General features: G+C 37.8%; 1 protein-coding gene across 3 annotated transcripts in view; it reads left to right on the top strand.

The window, feature by feature from the left end:
- Positions 1 to 16,427, top strand: part of NCKX (testis potassium dependent sodium/calcium) — a 44,961-nt gene extending 28,534 nt beyond the window's left edge. Inside the window, exons 3-12 of one of the 3 annotated variants that reach the window (XM_030981350.1) lie at positions 3,414 to 3,557; positions 5,264 to 5,505; positions 6,577 to 6,773; positions 7,348 to 7,528; positions 7,994 to 8,092; positions 8,826 to 9,389; positions 11,587 to 11,819; positions 12,567 to 12,720; positions 13,927 to 14,097; positions 14,628 to 16,427. In XM_030981350.1, the coding sequence (XP_030837210.1) occupies positions 3,414 to 3,557; positions 5,264 to 5,505; positions 6,577 to 6,773; positions 7,348 to 7,528; positions 7,994 to 8,092; positions 8,826 to 9,389; positions 11,587 to 11,819; positions 12,567 to 12,720; positions 13,927 to 14,097; positions 14,628 to 14,837 (2,195 nt within the window). In that variant the 3' untranslated portion in view covers positions 14,838 to 16,427. 3 annotated transcript variants of the gene reach the window in all.
- The last annotated feature ends 946 nt before the right edge of the window (positions 16,428 to 17,373 follow it).

The following is a 17,373-nucleotide window of genomic DNA, read 5'->3' as shown; positions in this document are numbered from 1 at the left end:
ATTACCCCTCATTGCAATTATGTTTTTGGTGAACAAAGAAAAACTATCTATTACAACTTCATTATCTAATCTCATTATAAATATGAATTTTTCTTGACTATCCAAATTACAAAAATTTTCTTCCAGATTACTAATTGTTTCTATAAAATCTACTCGTAAATCTTTATACTTGTCACATTTCATAATTATATGGAATTCATCTCCTACAAGATTCATATTACAGTCTTCACAGAATCGTAGATTCGGGGGAGTTTTTTCTGGTCTTTTATACCTTCCTGTTTCTATGGGTAAGTTGTGCGCGCTTAGACGTAGTTTGGTGATATTTTTTCTTAAATTTATATTTGGTATATGAGATAAATACTTTTCTTGCTTGATTGAGTTTTTAAATTGTCTGAGGGTTCTGAGTTTATTTCCTTTACGGGTATCCCTATCATCAAATAAGTCTAGTTTTAATTGTTCATCAAATCTCCTTTCCAAACAAAGTTTACATAACTCGACAAAATCTTTATGAGAAATTTGTATATTTTCAGGGTCCAATACGGTCTCATTTCCATTATTACAAATATTTAGTGAACTAAAGATATCCCGAATTGACATTAACCAACAGCTTTGTTCGTTATTTACTAATTTTTTGTTTTCTTCAAAAGATTTATAGACAAGGCCATTTTCATCCAAACTCCGTATTCGTATCCAATATTTGAGCATGTTTATTGCAATTTGAATAAGTTGAGGATGCCTTCCAATTTCAGCTGAAACTGCTAAATTGCTGCATTTGCGGTTTACCCCTAAGATATTTTTACAACACTGAATGTGTACTTTCTCAAAATCGTTTTTATAATACAGTCCTGTTTTCCCTGTTTCTATTTGAAGAATTTTCTTCATGTCTATTGCACTAGCACCCCAAATTTCGGATCCATAAAGCAAAATTGGTTGTACAGTTGCATCAAACAGGTGTAATAAGGTTTTAATACTGGGCGTATAATTGCCGAAAGATTTATAAAGTTTAAATAATGCTCTCCTGGCCTTATCCGCTAAGTCCCTTGTCGCCATTTTGAACGATCCATTATTACTAAAAACAATGCCTAAATATTTCATTTCCTTTACCGAGGTAAGTTTTTCCCGTTTATTTCAAAATCACTCTTATCATTCAACCTGCCTGACTTATTACATATCATTATTTTAGTTTTGGTGACATTAACATTCAACATCCAAGAGTTACAATATTGAGTGAATTTATCTAAACAGTATTGCATTCCTTGAGGGGATCTAGAAATAATTGCTAGATCGTCTGCATACATTATGCAGTTCAAGTCCTTGTCATGTAGCGTTACTGGTTCACTAACTGAGGTATCAAAAATATCTACAACATCATTTAAAAACATATTGAATAATGTCGGGCTAATGACACACCCTTGTTTTACTCCGGTATTCGTATTGAAACACGAGGTGACGCCCTCGTCTAGTTTTATGGATACTTTACATTTTAAATACATGTCATGTAGCACTCTCAGAAAATTACCACCAATACCTTGTTTTAACATTTTATACCAAAGACCATCCCTCCAAACATTGTCAAAGGCTTTCCTTAAATCTATAAAACATATATATAAACCTTTCTTATCATTCTTTGCCCGGCCTCTTACATATTTATCTATTATTGTTTTTAGAACAAACATGTGGTCAGACGTTCTGTAGCCCGCTCTGAACGCAATTTGATTGGGTTTATACAGTTCATTGTCTTCAAGGAACTGTACTAAACGTCGGTTTAAAACCGAACAAAATAATTTGCCAAGACAGCTGGATAGGCATATTCCTCGATAGTTTGAGGGGTCACATACAGACCCACTTTTATAAAGCGGTTTTAGAAGGCTCACTGACCAGTTTTCAGGGAAACAACCACTAATTAAGATTAAGTTAAATATCTTTGCTAAAATCGGTGTCAAAACAAATCGGCTTGCCTTTAGCATTTCGTTTAAAATTGAATCATTTCCTGGGGCCTTATTTCTTTTCAATTTTTCAATACATCCTAGAACTTCATTTGGAGTTATCCTAAAATCTAAAGATGAGAAGTTTTTTTGCAGTATTGCGTCGTCCGTAAAGTTTTTAATTTCTTTTTGTTCTTTTGACAGTTTTGGATTCTTGTTCATAAGGTTCTTGAAATAGTCAAACCACATGTTTGGTTGTATACTGTTTCCAGGTCTACATTATGTAAAAGCCAATTTGTAATCGAAGCATTTGCCTGGAGAAAATGACATCTGTAAAAATGTGGGATCATCTAAAATCATCCTCTCTGCTATTTATGTACATTTACAGGTACATGACCTGTATAGGTCGTCTAGAATCTCTAATAATAATTTCACATACAGCATGTACCACTGAAGTGAATTTGTGAAAACATTATATACAGTAGATCAATTGTTGTAAATAGCCTACAACAACATTGTAGTTATCTTCATGATGCCCACAAGTTCAGCGCTATCATACCCAGCGATAATCTGTTAGAATTAATTGATGTTTTACAATACTCTGCATTGAGTATTTTAAAACGTCGAAAGATATTAAATTGAAATTTAGCGATTTCACCACCTAATACAATCTTTAGTTTAACGTGTATAAACGTGTACAAGCTTCTCCAATATGATAGTGTAGAAAGCTACACGTACTAACAAGATGGTGGTAAAAATACGAGCATGTATGTACTACCACCATACGACGCACCTGCCTCTAATCTCACCAATGGGAGAGGACTTGAGTGAATTATCTCTTGATATAAGGTCTGTCATGTCACTTTCTGCATGGAGGTTGTCTGGCAGCTAGGTGACAGACGTCTGCCTGAAAGCCGGATAATCCAATAAGACTCCCAAGTTCACTTGTATTGTATGCAGCTCTACTGACAGCTAGTCATGATGTTTGTTTCTTGCGTCTAGGCTTCTCAATTATTATACGAGTGTTGAGGTCTGATGTTAACCCTTCAAAGCTAAGAATACAACATTCGTGATCTCAGATTGTGAATGGTGTCGTCCAGTTCGATATTGGCTGGGGAAGGGGGAGGGGGGGGGGGGCAGATAACTTTTGTATTGATGTCCGATTTCAAAACTTCACTTCTACATGTTCATATTAAAGAATGGGCCACTTTTGAATTACGATGATGCGCAACCTTGCAAAAAGGATTACCCTCGTCATTTTGTCTCTACACTCATTTTGTGCGCTCTATTGGCATCGTTATTATATTTTCTGTCATTTGTGACTTAATTGTATTTCTGTTATCACCGAACTGTCGAATTGAAATGTCTACATGTATAATTATTCAAAATGTAGGCCTACTTTCTATAATTTTGAAAATGCATACATGAATAACTCTTGATCATCATCATGATTATGTAATTCGTATCATTTGTTTTTCTTGTTTGCAGATGGTAACATGGGTAGGAGTTTATTGTCGAATGAAAGCGGCGGCCATGTAAGACCGCCCTGGGAGACATGCAGCTTCGAATCCGTTAATCAACCAGTACTCTGGGTCATCTTCTATGCTATATTTGTCATCATTTTGTTCATCGGTAAGTTACGTAATACCGTCAAGGAATCACTGTAATGAGTGGCAGAAAGCCATTAGCCTGTATCATTTAACACAGAGCAGGGAGGTGATCCCTGCACAGAGCTATAAATGCCTTTCTAGTCCTTAACTCAGGCATACAATGCTATTCATTTTGCTACACGCATTATAGTGCGTGATGCATTCATATTTATATACAATAATTCTATACACTGTCAATTTAATGCTCCGCAAATGATGTTTATAATGGTGATGGTGTAGTATATCCCGACTATCGTATCATTTATTCCTCAGTAGCCCTAATTTCAGCCGGTTTAGAGATAATAGTAGCCTTTAAGTTGTATTTTAAGATTAGAAATTCAAGTTGCAAAATCCAAGATTCAAGAATACTTATCGGATTAGATAATCAAGCTTTAATATACAACATCAACGTCACAATTCTAAACAAAACTGATGAAAGCGGTGAAATTCCCGAGAAGGAGGATGCTTGTGTTGCGATACCGTAATACGTCATTGTGAAGCAAACATTACATGGCAACAAAATATACACGTACATCTGTACATGATTAAAAGATAGAAATATAACGAAAAGAAAGAGTGTCTATCTTGTATGGGTTTAAATCATCCCAAACAATGAATCGAGATTAGATTAGTAGCACATACACTAAAACTCGACAAACAGTGCACAAAAAGAAGGGGAAAATAAATGTTAGGATGTCTTCCTCTGTATCTATGGACTGTTTAACAACGGAGCGCAACTAACGATTTTAATCCAATGTTGGAAGACTTATCTTGTTTCCTTGGATACAGAATAAATAAACTTTAATTCTGTAAAGCTTTTTTTGATTATTGTAATCGCATTTTATATTCCTTTATACTATAAAGCCGTAAGAGGCTTTTAAGAATTACATGTAGATGTAGATCTGCAGACATTTCCAAACCTCATATACTAACTCATTTAAATCCCCAGTCACAATCCGACGATTGCATGATTGTCAGAAAAAGAGATATTGAAACGGCAATGAATGGGCAGTTTGTAGTAGGAAACAGAAATTATCACACCCTTTTTAAATTTCATTGACACCTCTTGAAGTGATGTATTTCCTCAGCATTTGGTTTAACAATATATATTTACGAATATTTTGTTTTATTTGAAATAACTCAAATTAATCGTCATTTCGGACCTAATCATAAAGCTCAGAGCTTATCTAGAAATGCTATGTAATAAGAAAAATTGATAGAATATATATTACAGTCACAATAAATTTCATATAATGCCCTTCCAAACTACAATGTATATTGATATTTTTCAGTAATGTTTCACTTACCTTTGAGAAAAAATGTGACTGACTAAAGATGGTACATAATGATTTTTTTAGTATAAATGAATATAATCATGGTTGTCGAATTCCCATAAATGTACAAAATTACGAAAAGATCATTTTAAAATCATGGCGCATAAATGATCTAACATTTAAGATGGACAAGTATTGCTCAAAATTATTACTTCTATTTATAAAGCTAAAGAGATACATTCTGATCAGCTAATAATAATGATTTGGTTTTCGCTTATGTCATGCATTCGAATATTCATAATTTGAACGATGTGTTATAATCGATTTGATGTTTAATTGTATTTATTAGGAAAGCTTCATTTACATGGTACATGCATATTAACATGATTGATTCTTATTTTGATATTTATGATAGCAATCGCAATAATTTGCGATGACTTCTTTGTGCCTTCGCTGGAGGTGATCTCGGAGACCCTCAGCCTATCGGAAGATGTCGCCGGAGCGACCTTCATGGCGGCGGGATCGTCGGCTCCGGAGCTCTTCACAGCCGTCATCGGTGTCGCCTTCGAAAGCGATGTCGGGGTCGGCACCATCGTGGGATCAGCCGTGTTCAACATCCTCATCATCATCGCACTCACAGCTGCTCTAGCTGGTCAGGTGAGTCGGGAAATGATTAGGATTGAGGACAACATTGGAATGAAACGTTTCTTAATTGTCTGAAAAAAAGACGAAGAAAGGTAGCACCTGCGCTTGCAATCAAATGATTTCCTTTGCTATTCTCATCCTAATATTCCGTATTCCTTCATCATGATCACATATAGACTTTCGAAAGATCAACCTAAGGCCATTTCAGTAGGGGTTGTTCATTGCCTATCGAAATATGCGAACATCACAATATCATAGGACGTAATCAGAATATGATTTCTGGGGGATATACGATACGAATATGAAAATTGCCTCAAAAGTCTTCAGGAATTGAGTTTTTTAAAAGATTTTTACTTGAGTGTTTTTGTTTGTTTTCGAGAGCCATTTTGTTTAAATGAGACGGAATGACCATGGACTCCTAATCCGACATTCAAGTTGGAAGAAACCGTGCAGTATGTGAGCTCCAAATCAACTTATAGCATGAATGAAATTAATGTTGGTCCTACACTCTCTCCATGAGCTTCTTCATAATGATTTCTCCTTTTCTTTATATGTTTAAGCATTATTTAGGCTATCACAATTTTGTTTGTAGTGGCAGGTTTATATGTAATGAAGAGTTACTATGAGACTGCCCATTATCTGTTTGAACATAATTATGTAACAAAACAAATTTGTATTTTTTAAAAGATAATCAACACTCATGAATAATAGGACAGTGTCACTAAATCAGTTGCAACCATCATAAACCAGGGCCTCGTCGCATTAAACTTATCATTGATAATAATAATAATAATATTTAACTTTTATATAGCGCTTATCACAAATGTCTCTAAGGACTCTACATATATATCATTACCCCGGTCATTGGATTCAGTGCTTGCCCGCACACACTATGTGCACAATCTCCACTTCCCGGGGAGCATTCCAGCCAGATTTTACTTGACGCTCAAAAACTGTTTGACCAACAATGACGGTCGCATCCTACCGAGCAATGTTACCATGGTAGTTACCATTAATGGTTTTATGCAACAGGTCCGGCCCAGCATCAAGCACCATCTAATATCTGTTTCCTCTTTTTCACAGGTTCTTAATTTGGACTGGCGCCCTCTGGCGCGTGATAGTTTCTTCTACGGTCTGTCCTTGGTGTGTTTCATCGTCTTCTCTTGGGACACGGAGTTCACGTGGTGGGAGTCCCTCATCCTTGTCATCCTCTACGTCATCTATCTCATCCTCATGAAGGTTAATCCCATCATTATGGACAAGACCAAGCACATCACATGGTGAGAGAGAACTCAGAGAAGGATGCATGGCTAAAACCTTGCTTTACCCTAAGGGGCCTAGGGCGTTATGGAAGGGGGGGGGGGGGGGTTGTCCGAAGGAATTTGTTTTTAAGATACCTACTTATTTCCAACAATTCCCTCCCCCTTTATGATAATCAATTTAATTTGTAATTACATTTAGAGTTAGATTTATTCACTCATTCATATTCCCCAAATTCAAGTTTAACAGTGATTTGAAAACAAAAATACAGAGAATAATGAATAGATTGAGAACTAGTAGAACATCTTTTAGCTTCGCCTCGGGGGTGAAAGAAGGGCCGGAATGAACACCACCTTGGGAGTGAGAATTCCCACCATCATCCTCATGAGCAGTCAATATTTGTATACTGTAACACCTCCGAGTACAGTAGCAAAAAAAGAGTTTTGTCTTGCAAAAGTATGTGACGTAATGTCTCAATGAGCCTCGTAATGTAAATGTAGATGTCCGTTGCCCATGCACCTTTTTAACTGCAAATGGTCATAGGAATTGCGAACATTATCACATTTTCTTTTGATCTGATTTTTGTTGTTGCAGTGGTGGTTTCTGTCGCAACGAGGTAGCTCCATTGGATGCCGAGGCGGGCGAGGCTGTCGGAGAGACCGCGGTACAGACCGTTACCGATGGACCTGAAAACCCCGGACAAAACGGAACAGCCAACGGCAATGCCTTACCGCGCAAGCTACCACCCCTTCAGGCGCACGAGCTTTCGGAAGAGGTAAAACATCTAAACTCAATTCTAATTCATTGCTTGTTGCTTTATTCATTGTATCTTCCACAAGTCAACTCACCAAGGAGGATTAGACGGCATGACAGCTGACTTCTTTTAGTGATTATGTTCTCCAAAAGAGTTTAGTCAGAATGAAGATGATGAAAGAACAGGTCTCAATAAAAAGTTACAATTGCTCCGGGCTTTATTTTTTATAAGGGTTAGGGACAGGGTTACAGTTTGGTGTTAGGTTAGGTTTGGGTTTAGGTATAGTGTTTGGTTCAGGGTTAAACTTAGGAATTCGGCTAGCGTTCGATCTTGACCATGGAAAAGTTGTTGTCGCGGGGGTATGTGTCATACGACAATATAAACATGTATATTGAAGAAGATGCCGTTGCTCGGATAGCTGAGTGAGTGAGGAGTTTAGCACACCATTAATAATCAAATGATTGTCTTGATTTTCTTTTCATCCAGAACCGAAAGATATCAGTTCTGTCCAACCAGTCGTTAGCAGTACCAGGCAACAATCATATATTCCATCACGTGAAACATGGAGAACTGTCTTCTAACTTTGTAAGTATCGTTACGGCCGGCAGAGAGATAACAAAGTATATTGCAACATGTTGATCGTGAACTTGTAAGGGTTAAGTAGCAATGAACGAAGTTAAGTGATTTCTATTAAATGAATCGCATACGACTTGGATCGAGAGAAATTCAATTTAGATCAAAAGGAAAGACGCATAATTCACTTTAGACCGGAAGTTTGTCTTAACCCAATTATTAGGGAGAGTACGATTTATTGTTGTTCTAATCATCTGAATATATTGGAACGCATACCATTTGCTTGTACATTAATTCGATTGTTTTTGTTCTTTTTTGCCCTTATCCAATCCCACACCACTATCCATCTCCTTTATATATGTTGCATTCCTCTTCCACTTACATCTTTAATTGTTCATCATCGTAATGTTCATCATCGTAATGTTCATCCTCGTATTGTAAATGTTACTCTTTCTTTTTAACCTGTAACTCTTTTATATATTATCCTATGCACATTTCTGTCATATTCATTTCAATGCACCCTATCTATGACCTAACGTTTTCATGCATTGTGGATCTGCGCATGCAATTCTACCTCGCGATATCTTTTTTAACGTGATATGCGCGTAATTTTCCCTTTATATGGTTTCCGAAAATTAAATTTCATTATCAAAATTGTGCTTGAATTCCACTTTGATGGTTTCAACAAAAAAATCTATCCAATGTTGTCGGATAATTGTGCAAAATTCTCATGTGTTGTAAACAGACCTCATCGAGTTACGATCTTAGAAAACTCACACGAGATACTGACAGTCGGTTAGGTTCGCGACCTAATAGCGCTCACTCTACAGCGCTTAGCTCGCGACCCGATTCCCAAGCATCGCTTGTAAATAATAATAATACAAATATCAACGGCGACGTGAACGCCAACAACAATAACATTCCCATGGTAACAAAGACAAATGGAAGCATCGGCAACCACCAGAATGGGGTTGTTCCGACCGTTGTCGCCTCTGATGGGCGAATGAACGGGGACTTGGTGGTGGGAGACATGGAGAGTTTGGGTGGGGATAGCCAGGGTGACTTTGGTAGTCAGACGCAGTTGCTAAGCGTGCCGGGTAAAGGTAACGCGATGATTATGCGCGATAATGATTCAGGGATCCACAGCGCGCACGGAAACACCCCTGTCATTCCCGAGTCTTCCTCTGACCCCTCTTCTGATTCTTCCGACCCAAAGAGAAGACAGTCCCTGGTAGATGGCCTCAATCATCCTCACCACCATCATCATCATCATGATGAACATGACGGGGACCACAAGCCACACGCTCAGGTAAGTAATGGTCAAGCTAAGTCATTGCAAAACAAATGTATGTTGAAAGCCAGAAGGGTGTTAACATTTAAACAGGGTTAACTCCCTACCTCTCACTAACTCTCAGCAGATCACATGTTTCTATGTTGTGTGTTGTAGGTTGTGGGTTGTAGGTTGTGGGTTGAGGGTTGTAGGTTGTAGGTTGTAGGTTGTATGTTGTAGGTTGTACGTTGTACGTTGTAGGTTGTAGGTTGTATGTTGTAGGTTGTAGGTTGTGGGTTGTAGGCTGTAGGTTGTAGGTTGTAGGTTGTATGTTGTATGTTTTAGGTTGTAGGTTTTAGGTTGTAGGTTGTAGGTTGTAGGTTGTAGGTTGTGAGTTGTGAGTTGTAGGTTGTGGGTTGTAGGTTGTAGGTTGTGGGTTGTGGGTCGTAGCTTGTGGGTTGTAGGTTGTGGGTTGTAGGTTTTAGGTTGTGGGTTGTAGGCTGTGGGCTTTAGGTTGTGGGTTGTAGTTTGTAGGTTGTAGGTTGTAGGTTGTGAGTTGTAGGTTGTAGGTTGTAGGTTGTAGGTTTTAGGTTGTAGGTTGTAGGTTGTAGGTTGTATGTTGTAACTTGTATGTTGTAGGATGTAGGTTGTATGTTGTAGGTTGTAGGTTGTAGGTTGTATGTTGTGGGTTGTGGGTTGTGGGTTGTGGGTTGTGTGTTGTAAGTTGTAGGTTGTAGGCTGTAGGTTGTAGGTTGTAGGTTGTAGGTTGCAGGTTGTAGGTTGTAGGTTGTAGGCTGTAGGTTGTATGGATAGACATGAATGATACAGGAAATATACGTCCTTTGAGATGCGAGACTGAGCAGCAAGAGCATTAATTTATTGGCTCATAATCCATTTACACAGACTAATCTATTTACATGCCCTTCTTGCTTTCGGCATACCATGATTTGACATTGTTGGTATGGTGTATACTACGAGCCGGACTTTGGTGCGTGAAAAGTACCCCTTTACCGGACATTTTGGTAACACGCATGGTATCCCTCCGATCACGGAGTGGGGGTGAGGGGTGGGGGGGGGGGGGGGGGGAGTGATTGCTATATATGCTCGTCGCACGTACACGAAGCGTCTCGCAAGACTGTCTCAGCGATTTGCATGGTATTTGACGCGCCTTGTTTGGGTGATACAAACAAAGCAAAAAACAAAAGAACATTAGAAAATGAACAATGACCACACAACAACAACATCAAAACAACTAAACAAACATTGACTTACTGGTGTAAAGGCAGAATTCACCAAGCCTTCCTTGAAACAAATATTTAGCACGGTTTTCATATTCCTTCGTCGACTAAATAATAATTTTTTAAAAAATTCTAAAGTGCTACAAATGATTTATTTTTTCTAAAAGTAGAGCGATAAACAAATGAGAAGTGAAATATGATAGAGAACTCTGTCCTTGATCTACATCAACATGTTTTTTTTAAATTTAATTCTCCCAGCATCCATGATTGTCTTTCCTCATTAGGACTCTCTCATACATGACGCCATAAAAATGCATGCCTGAAAAAAAAAAGCGCAGTGGCAAACTAGAATGACAATTAGAGGCATTGTTAGCTTGACATTTCTCTATGATGTCATCACCACACAGAGTACAGATCTGTAAGTCCGTTAAAGGCAAAGACCGGAAGTGGTAAAATTGCGGTTCGAGGGTTTTGGGTGCAAAATATCCATTCAATATCGTTTGAATATTACCTTCAGAAGTTTCGATGACTTCAACCTAAATTCGCAAAAAAGCAGAAATATATGCCCAAATTTTCAGTGTTGAAATGCATTCGCGATATATATCTATCCAGGCCGGATCGATATGATAATTTACCTAATACATGTATAAATCAATTAGTAGGCGGTTTCCCGGCAAATTTGTATCATCACGTAAAACAGTCAAAACATTGGTAATAAGAGCTTCCATTTATTTTTTGAGAGGGGGGCGTTTCCAAAACTGGTTTATACCTTTAAGCTTCACTTCCAATTCTTTTTAACACAAACATATTTGAGTTTGCCATGGCAGAGCTTTTAGGCGGTTAACTGCATCATGTGAACATTTTTCACTGAGATTCTTTGCAGCGCTCTTATTGACCTTCAGCTGGCCTCATTATTATTATCGCATATCGTCTCCGTCAGAGAACATCACAGTACAACTCGTAATCATGTTCTTATTCCATGGCTATCTTGAAAACAGGGTGAGAAGGAAGAAGAAGAGGATAAGAAATCGGAGGATTCTGAGGAAGAGCCGACACTTCGTCCCCTGCCCTGCCTACCAGCTATCAACATGTACTACCCTGATAAGGAGATCCTGGAGAGTACTTGTGGTTGTCTTCGCTACTCACTCAAATGGTTGCTGTTTGTGATTAGCTTTCCCTTTATGTGTGCCTTCTCATGGACCATCCCCAACTGTAGCGTGCCACGTCTCAGGTATAACTCCTTCATTATCTCAAGTTCTTGTTTGTTCCATAGTTTTTATTGTTGTGTTAGTTTATCATCTATTCAAATGATTCCGTGAACAAATTACAGGTAGAATTCATTTTGGAAAGTGCAGCATACAAACTTTGCTTTTCAGTATATCCCACCGTTTCCCCCAAACAAATTGCTCTTAGGTCAAAGCTTGTTCGTATACTGTATTGTAAAGTCTTCTGATATAACATTAGTGTTTACTGAATGTCACAGAATTCTTGAGAGAATTGCGTTTGATCACATTTCAATAGAAAATGACTCGGGAGCTTTTTGCAATTTTTTTTTGGATTTAACACAGCTAAGAACAATGATATGACTCAAATTCTCAAATGATTTTAGTCGGAAGGAAGAAGACGCAGCGCATGCAGTCACAGAGCCTGTCACTTTTTGCGGTTCTTATTCCTACTGAAAGACGAAATAAGCCCCCCCCCCCAAAAAAAAAAAGAAAAAAAAAAAGAAAGAAGTTATATTGCCCTTTAGGTGCCAAAACATTAGTCGGTCGGTCGGAAACCTTTTATTTAATACTTTTTTTTAAATACTTTTTTTCTTTGAAAGCTTTAATTTTTTTTTATTCATTACACATTTTTCCCTCTAAAAAAAGGTCGCAAAGGGCAATACAACATTTTTTTTTAACGCCTAGTGTCAACCGTTAAACCTAGTTTTAACGATTACCCCTTCTTCTTTTCTCCTGATTGGATGTTGATATAGGAAGTGGTATGTAGCCTCTTTTCTGCTGTCCATCTTCTGGATTGCTGCACTCAGCTTCGGGATGGTAACCCTGGTCGTGAAGATAGGATGTATTCTCAATATCAGTGATTACACCATGGGTCTCGTCATCGTCGCAGTCGGGACAAGCGTACCGGTAAATCAATCAATCAATCAATCTCACAGTCGATAATTTAATCATGGCTATATTTCTTTGATTTTTCACAAGTAACACAATTGTAAAGTCTTTTTAAGAAATCGAGCTCAAGTGCAATTTCAATACATTCTTGTCTTAAGAATCATGTTGGGATTACGTAACATGTCAATGTAATGTTTGCACATTTCAATAGGTGACGCACAAGGTCTAGGGAAATGTTGCCAATATAACTTTTTCGAAAGTCAATGCGATCATGTCAAAATATAAATAATAGTTGTCTTTTTAGAAAAAAAAGAAATCGTCGCAGCCCGAACCCTGGAATGTGTAATTCTTATTCCAATCGTGATTCGGATAATTTGCTCAAATTTGCCCGAAAATTTGTTATAGGGTGGCATTTCGTGTCGAAATGGCAATCAACTCAATTGTGATTATACTTTTTACCGGAAATATAAATTAATTGCAGGGAAATTCATTTTTCTCACAATCACAATATTGATTGAAAACATTAATCTATCAAAGATTAATACTTATAGTTATTTTTTATTGAACACACCGAAACAGGGCAGAGTTTCATAAAACTTGTTGGCAATGCCAAAATGCTAAACTTCTATGACAAATTCTGCTCTCTGCCAATCAAATGCCACAATTTCAGCAGCTTATAACAATTGTTATAACTTGCTAGTGATTACACGTTTTATGAAACCGGGCCCTGATATGACTACTTTCTGTTAATCTTCGCTGGAAAGATGACTGAATGTTACAATCATTTGGGAATCGCAGACAAAAAGCACTGTTAGTATGGTATCCGCGCTCGCACAAACTAAGTTTTATCACGTAAACCAATGGGGATCGCAGCAAAATTTTACTATTTTCCCGGTACCCGGAATCTTGCGGGAATTATAAACCGGTACTGGCATTGTTCGTTTCTTTACGGGAATGGCTAAAATCACGACTCCAATTTCGACCAATCAGATGGCTAGATTTCTAAAGAGAGGTATATAATAAACTTGTTAATGTTAATCAATTGTCATACCTCTGTCACATCACCCACACCCACACCCATTCCAAACCGATCCTTCGTCATTACCGGTCTTATTTGGTTCGGTCTGTTGTCGGTTTCGTGCATGAGTATGACCGTAGTATGAATTATTCTTTGAGGGAGCTAGGACCGACTGCTTATCATCTCCATCTTTCTCTCTCAACCAGGATGCATTGAGCTCCATCCTAGTCGCCCGCGATGGTTACGGCGACATGGCAGTCTCCAACGCCATCGGCTCCAACGTCTTCGACATCAACCTCGGAATCGGACTACCCTACCTCATCCGAATCGCCATCAACGGCGGCACCAACATCGCCCTCCTCAACCCTGCAGACCAGGTAAGAAGCTAATTATACAGATATGATGCGGTCAACAGCGGCGGTTGTTTTTAAGATGACGTACAGTGTAATACCTGTAATAAAGAGACTCTACTGTATATGAGAATCATATAGGGACAGACATGAATTATGTAAAATATTACATAGATTCACAGTAAAAGTTGCAGATGATTTGGATTCCACATTTCTGTGACATTAGTCTACTGTTTTCCTCGTTAGGGCAGTTTACAAAATATATCCCAATAAGACTAATATCCAATGCTTTTATTCGAGGCTCCAGTTAGATATATGACATCTCTGTGACTCGGGAAATGTACTAATGCAGTCATCTTGATTACATAGATTCAACTAGAGTCTCCCAGGTGTATCTTTGTAAATATAATTATAACATTTAATATTTCTTGACTTATTCTCTAATAAATCTTGAACAGTTTGTAAGAAATCTTGACCGATCTTTAAGAAATCTTGACCAGTCTGTAAGAAATCTTGTCTGATCTGCAATTTTGTTTGGCCTGATTTGTTCCTAACAGCTGCGTTTCGACGACGGTGCATTCGGCCCGATCCCACCCCATGCCAAGTTTGGTTTCATCCTCCTCCTCATCCTCCTCTTCACCATCCTCGCTTTCACCGCCGTTCGATTCCGCCTCAACGCCGTCATCGGGGTCTCCTTCGCCATCATGTACGTCCTCTTCATGGTGTATGCCTTCGTGCAGGAGATCGTTTGCGATGGTGGATGCTAACGACCACCACAACACGAACAGCAAGCACATACAAACAACAAACTAATAGATACAAGAGCGATAAACACTAGTAAATTCAAGCAAAGTATCAGGCAACATTATACTGTTTTTAAATTAATATGGCAAAAATTATGAAATGAATTATGGATGATGTAAATGATTATGCTTCATAAAGTAAATTCTGGCAAATCAAATTCATCGATGGGTTAAAATTTAAAAAGTAAATATTAAAGTAGGATGCACATTTCCGTTTGTATGTGCTGAAAAATGACAAAGGTTAGATAAAATAGCAATAATCAAATTTGCATATTCTTTCTGAGAATGCAATCGTATAATTATGAACACCCGGTTATCAATCAAAAGGTATTTACTATTAGAGCAAAATCGTGTTATAGACTTTGGGAGAAAAGAAAAGGCTCAGAGTATCATGAACATTTCATAAATCTACATTTTATCATGGAGAAATTAAACCTATAAACGCTATTGTAATACACTTAACAATGCTCTTCGAAACATTGTTCATAAGATATTTTCCCTTAGATTTTTTGTTCCGTCTTTCGATATTGGTAGAGTCATCCGGGTAACTTGGTTTCTATTTATGTCTTGCCATAGACCGCTATTATATTTAAAAAGTGAATATCAAAATTCCGTCCAATTATAGCTTTACAGTTTGTTAGACACAATGTTATTGTACATATATTCCAAGATACACAAGCATGGACTAAAATGTATAGAATTGGATTAATAAATTTGATCTATTTCATGGTGTTCTTTTGAAGAGATACAAATTTCGAATTATTTATATTTTGCGTTGTTATAGTGCAATGTTATAACCGGTATCTTCTTTTCTCTCTTGCTTCAATCCCAACATTTTCAAATGTTGTGGTCGGTGTTGTAATTGCAATGCAGATGAGGATGGATTGATATTTGCTTGTGGCAATATTCTTTCTACCCAGTTTGTGTGAGAGAAGTTAACGTGGGATGCAATAAGTAGTCCAGAGTTGAAAAATGTGAATTTTCCCCTTTCGGTGTCTTGTAAACGATCAGGGTGTGCATAATAACATATGTAAATAGAATTGCATTACAGAGGGCGGGTAATCCTCTGGACTGATAATGAAGAAATTAATAATTGAACGCGTCAAGCGATCTACCAAAACACATTAGTGCCTCTGCTCAATAGACTGTTTCTACTTGGCGACAATATAATGATTCATGTTTTGTTTCTTTAGTGCACTTTCTCAACGTTCATATGTACGCTTTAATGACTACAGTGTGTGATTCCCTTATATTGTACAAAGTACTACCTATCGCAGAGCTACATAGTGTAATACTCTGAGATTATATTTAAGTTTGTAAAGAGTGTTGTACAGTGAAACAATACAGTGTATATTAGTAACATGTACAGTATCCCCCCTATCATTTTTTATATAAAAGTTGTGTGGCACAAACATTGAATACCCATGCATAACATGATATAGATATGAGAAACTGTAAGTCTAGGCATGGAAATTGTTGATATTCTTCTCTTGTAAGCTGAGCCAATGTAATTTATTTTCTAATAAAGGTTTGAGACTGATTACAACATTCTAAGGTATTTTCCCGACTTAAATTATAGTTTTGTTAAAATGTACTTGAGAGAGAGAGAGAGAGGGGGGGGGGGGGGAGAGGGGGGGGGGGGTAAGAAGGTGAGACAGATAAGGGAGAAAAAGTGTAAGAGAAGAGGAAAGAAAAAAAGAAACAAATGAATAGATATAAAGAACGAAATAGAATTGAAGATAGACATTGAGAGAGAGAGAGAGCAATAGAGAGAGAGAGAGAGAGAGAGAGAGAGAGAGAGAGAGTGAATATGGAAGGACTCATTAATGTTTTATTCATTCATTTTCTTTTTAAATATTTCCAATTTTCCTCCAACCTGTAAGCCTTCCTTTCCACACTGATGTCCCTCATTCAGTTATCTCAATGTAAAAGGCAGAATCTTGACTTCACAAATGAATCGTGACTCAGGGGTGTATCCAGAGGTAGGGGTAGGGGGGGGGCAGAGGGGGGGGGGGGGGGGGGGGGGGGTAGTGGATGACGTGGTGGCTCATGCCCCCAGTCAAAATTTGACTCAAGACTCGCAGTATTCCCTTCTCTCTACGCAAAACCATGAGTCACTGACAAATTTGATTATGCTTTTCTTTCTTTCTTTCTCTCTCCCCCTCTCTCTCTCTCTCTCTCTCACTCTCTCTCTCTCCCCTCCCCCCCCTCTCTCTCTCTATCTCTCTCTCTACCCCTCTCTCTCCCTATCTCTCTTGTTATTTATTCATCAATTTTTTTTTCTCGCTTCTTTTTTCGCAGATTTTGGAGACACATTTTCTCACTTGCCCTTGGTTTGAGAGCCAAGTGAATTAACCACTATACCACGACTCCTCCATAAAACAATTAAAAAAAACACATCAGAAAATGAAGAGAAAATGTTGTGAATTAAAAATACAGATGAACAATTTATTTATCTGACGTAGTCTGGGTATGTATACCAAACTGGGTTGAGTATTAA

Source organism: Strongylocentrotus purpuratus, unplaced genomic scaffold (genome assembly GCF_000002235.5).
Source record: "Strongylocentrotus purpuratus isolate Spur 01 unplaced genomic scaffold, Spur_5.0 spur5_scaffold_12, whole genome shotgun sequence".
In the NCBI taxonomy this organism is placed as follows: Eukaryota; Metazoa; Echinodermata; class Echinoidea; order Camarodonta; family Strongylocentrotidae; genus Strongylocentrotus; species Strongylocentrotus purpuratus.
The sequence above is the reverse complement of the archived record's forward strand: the minus strand, read 5'-3'. Positions and strand labels throughout refer to the sequence as shown.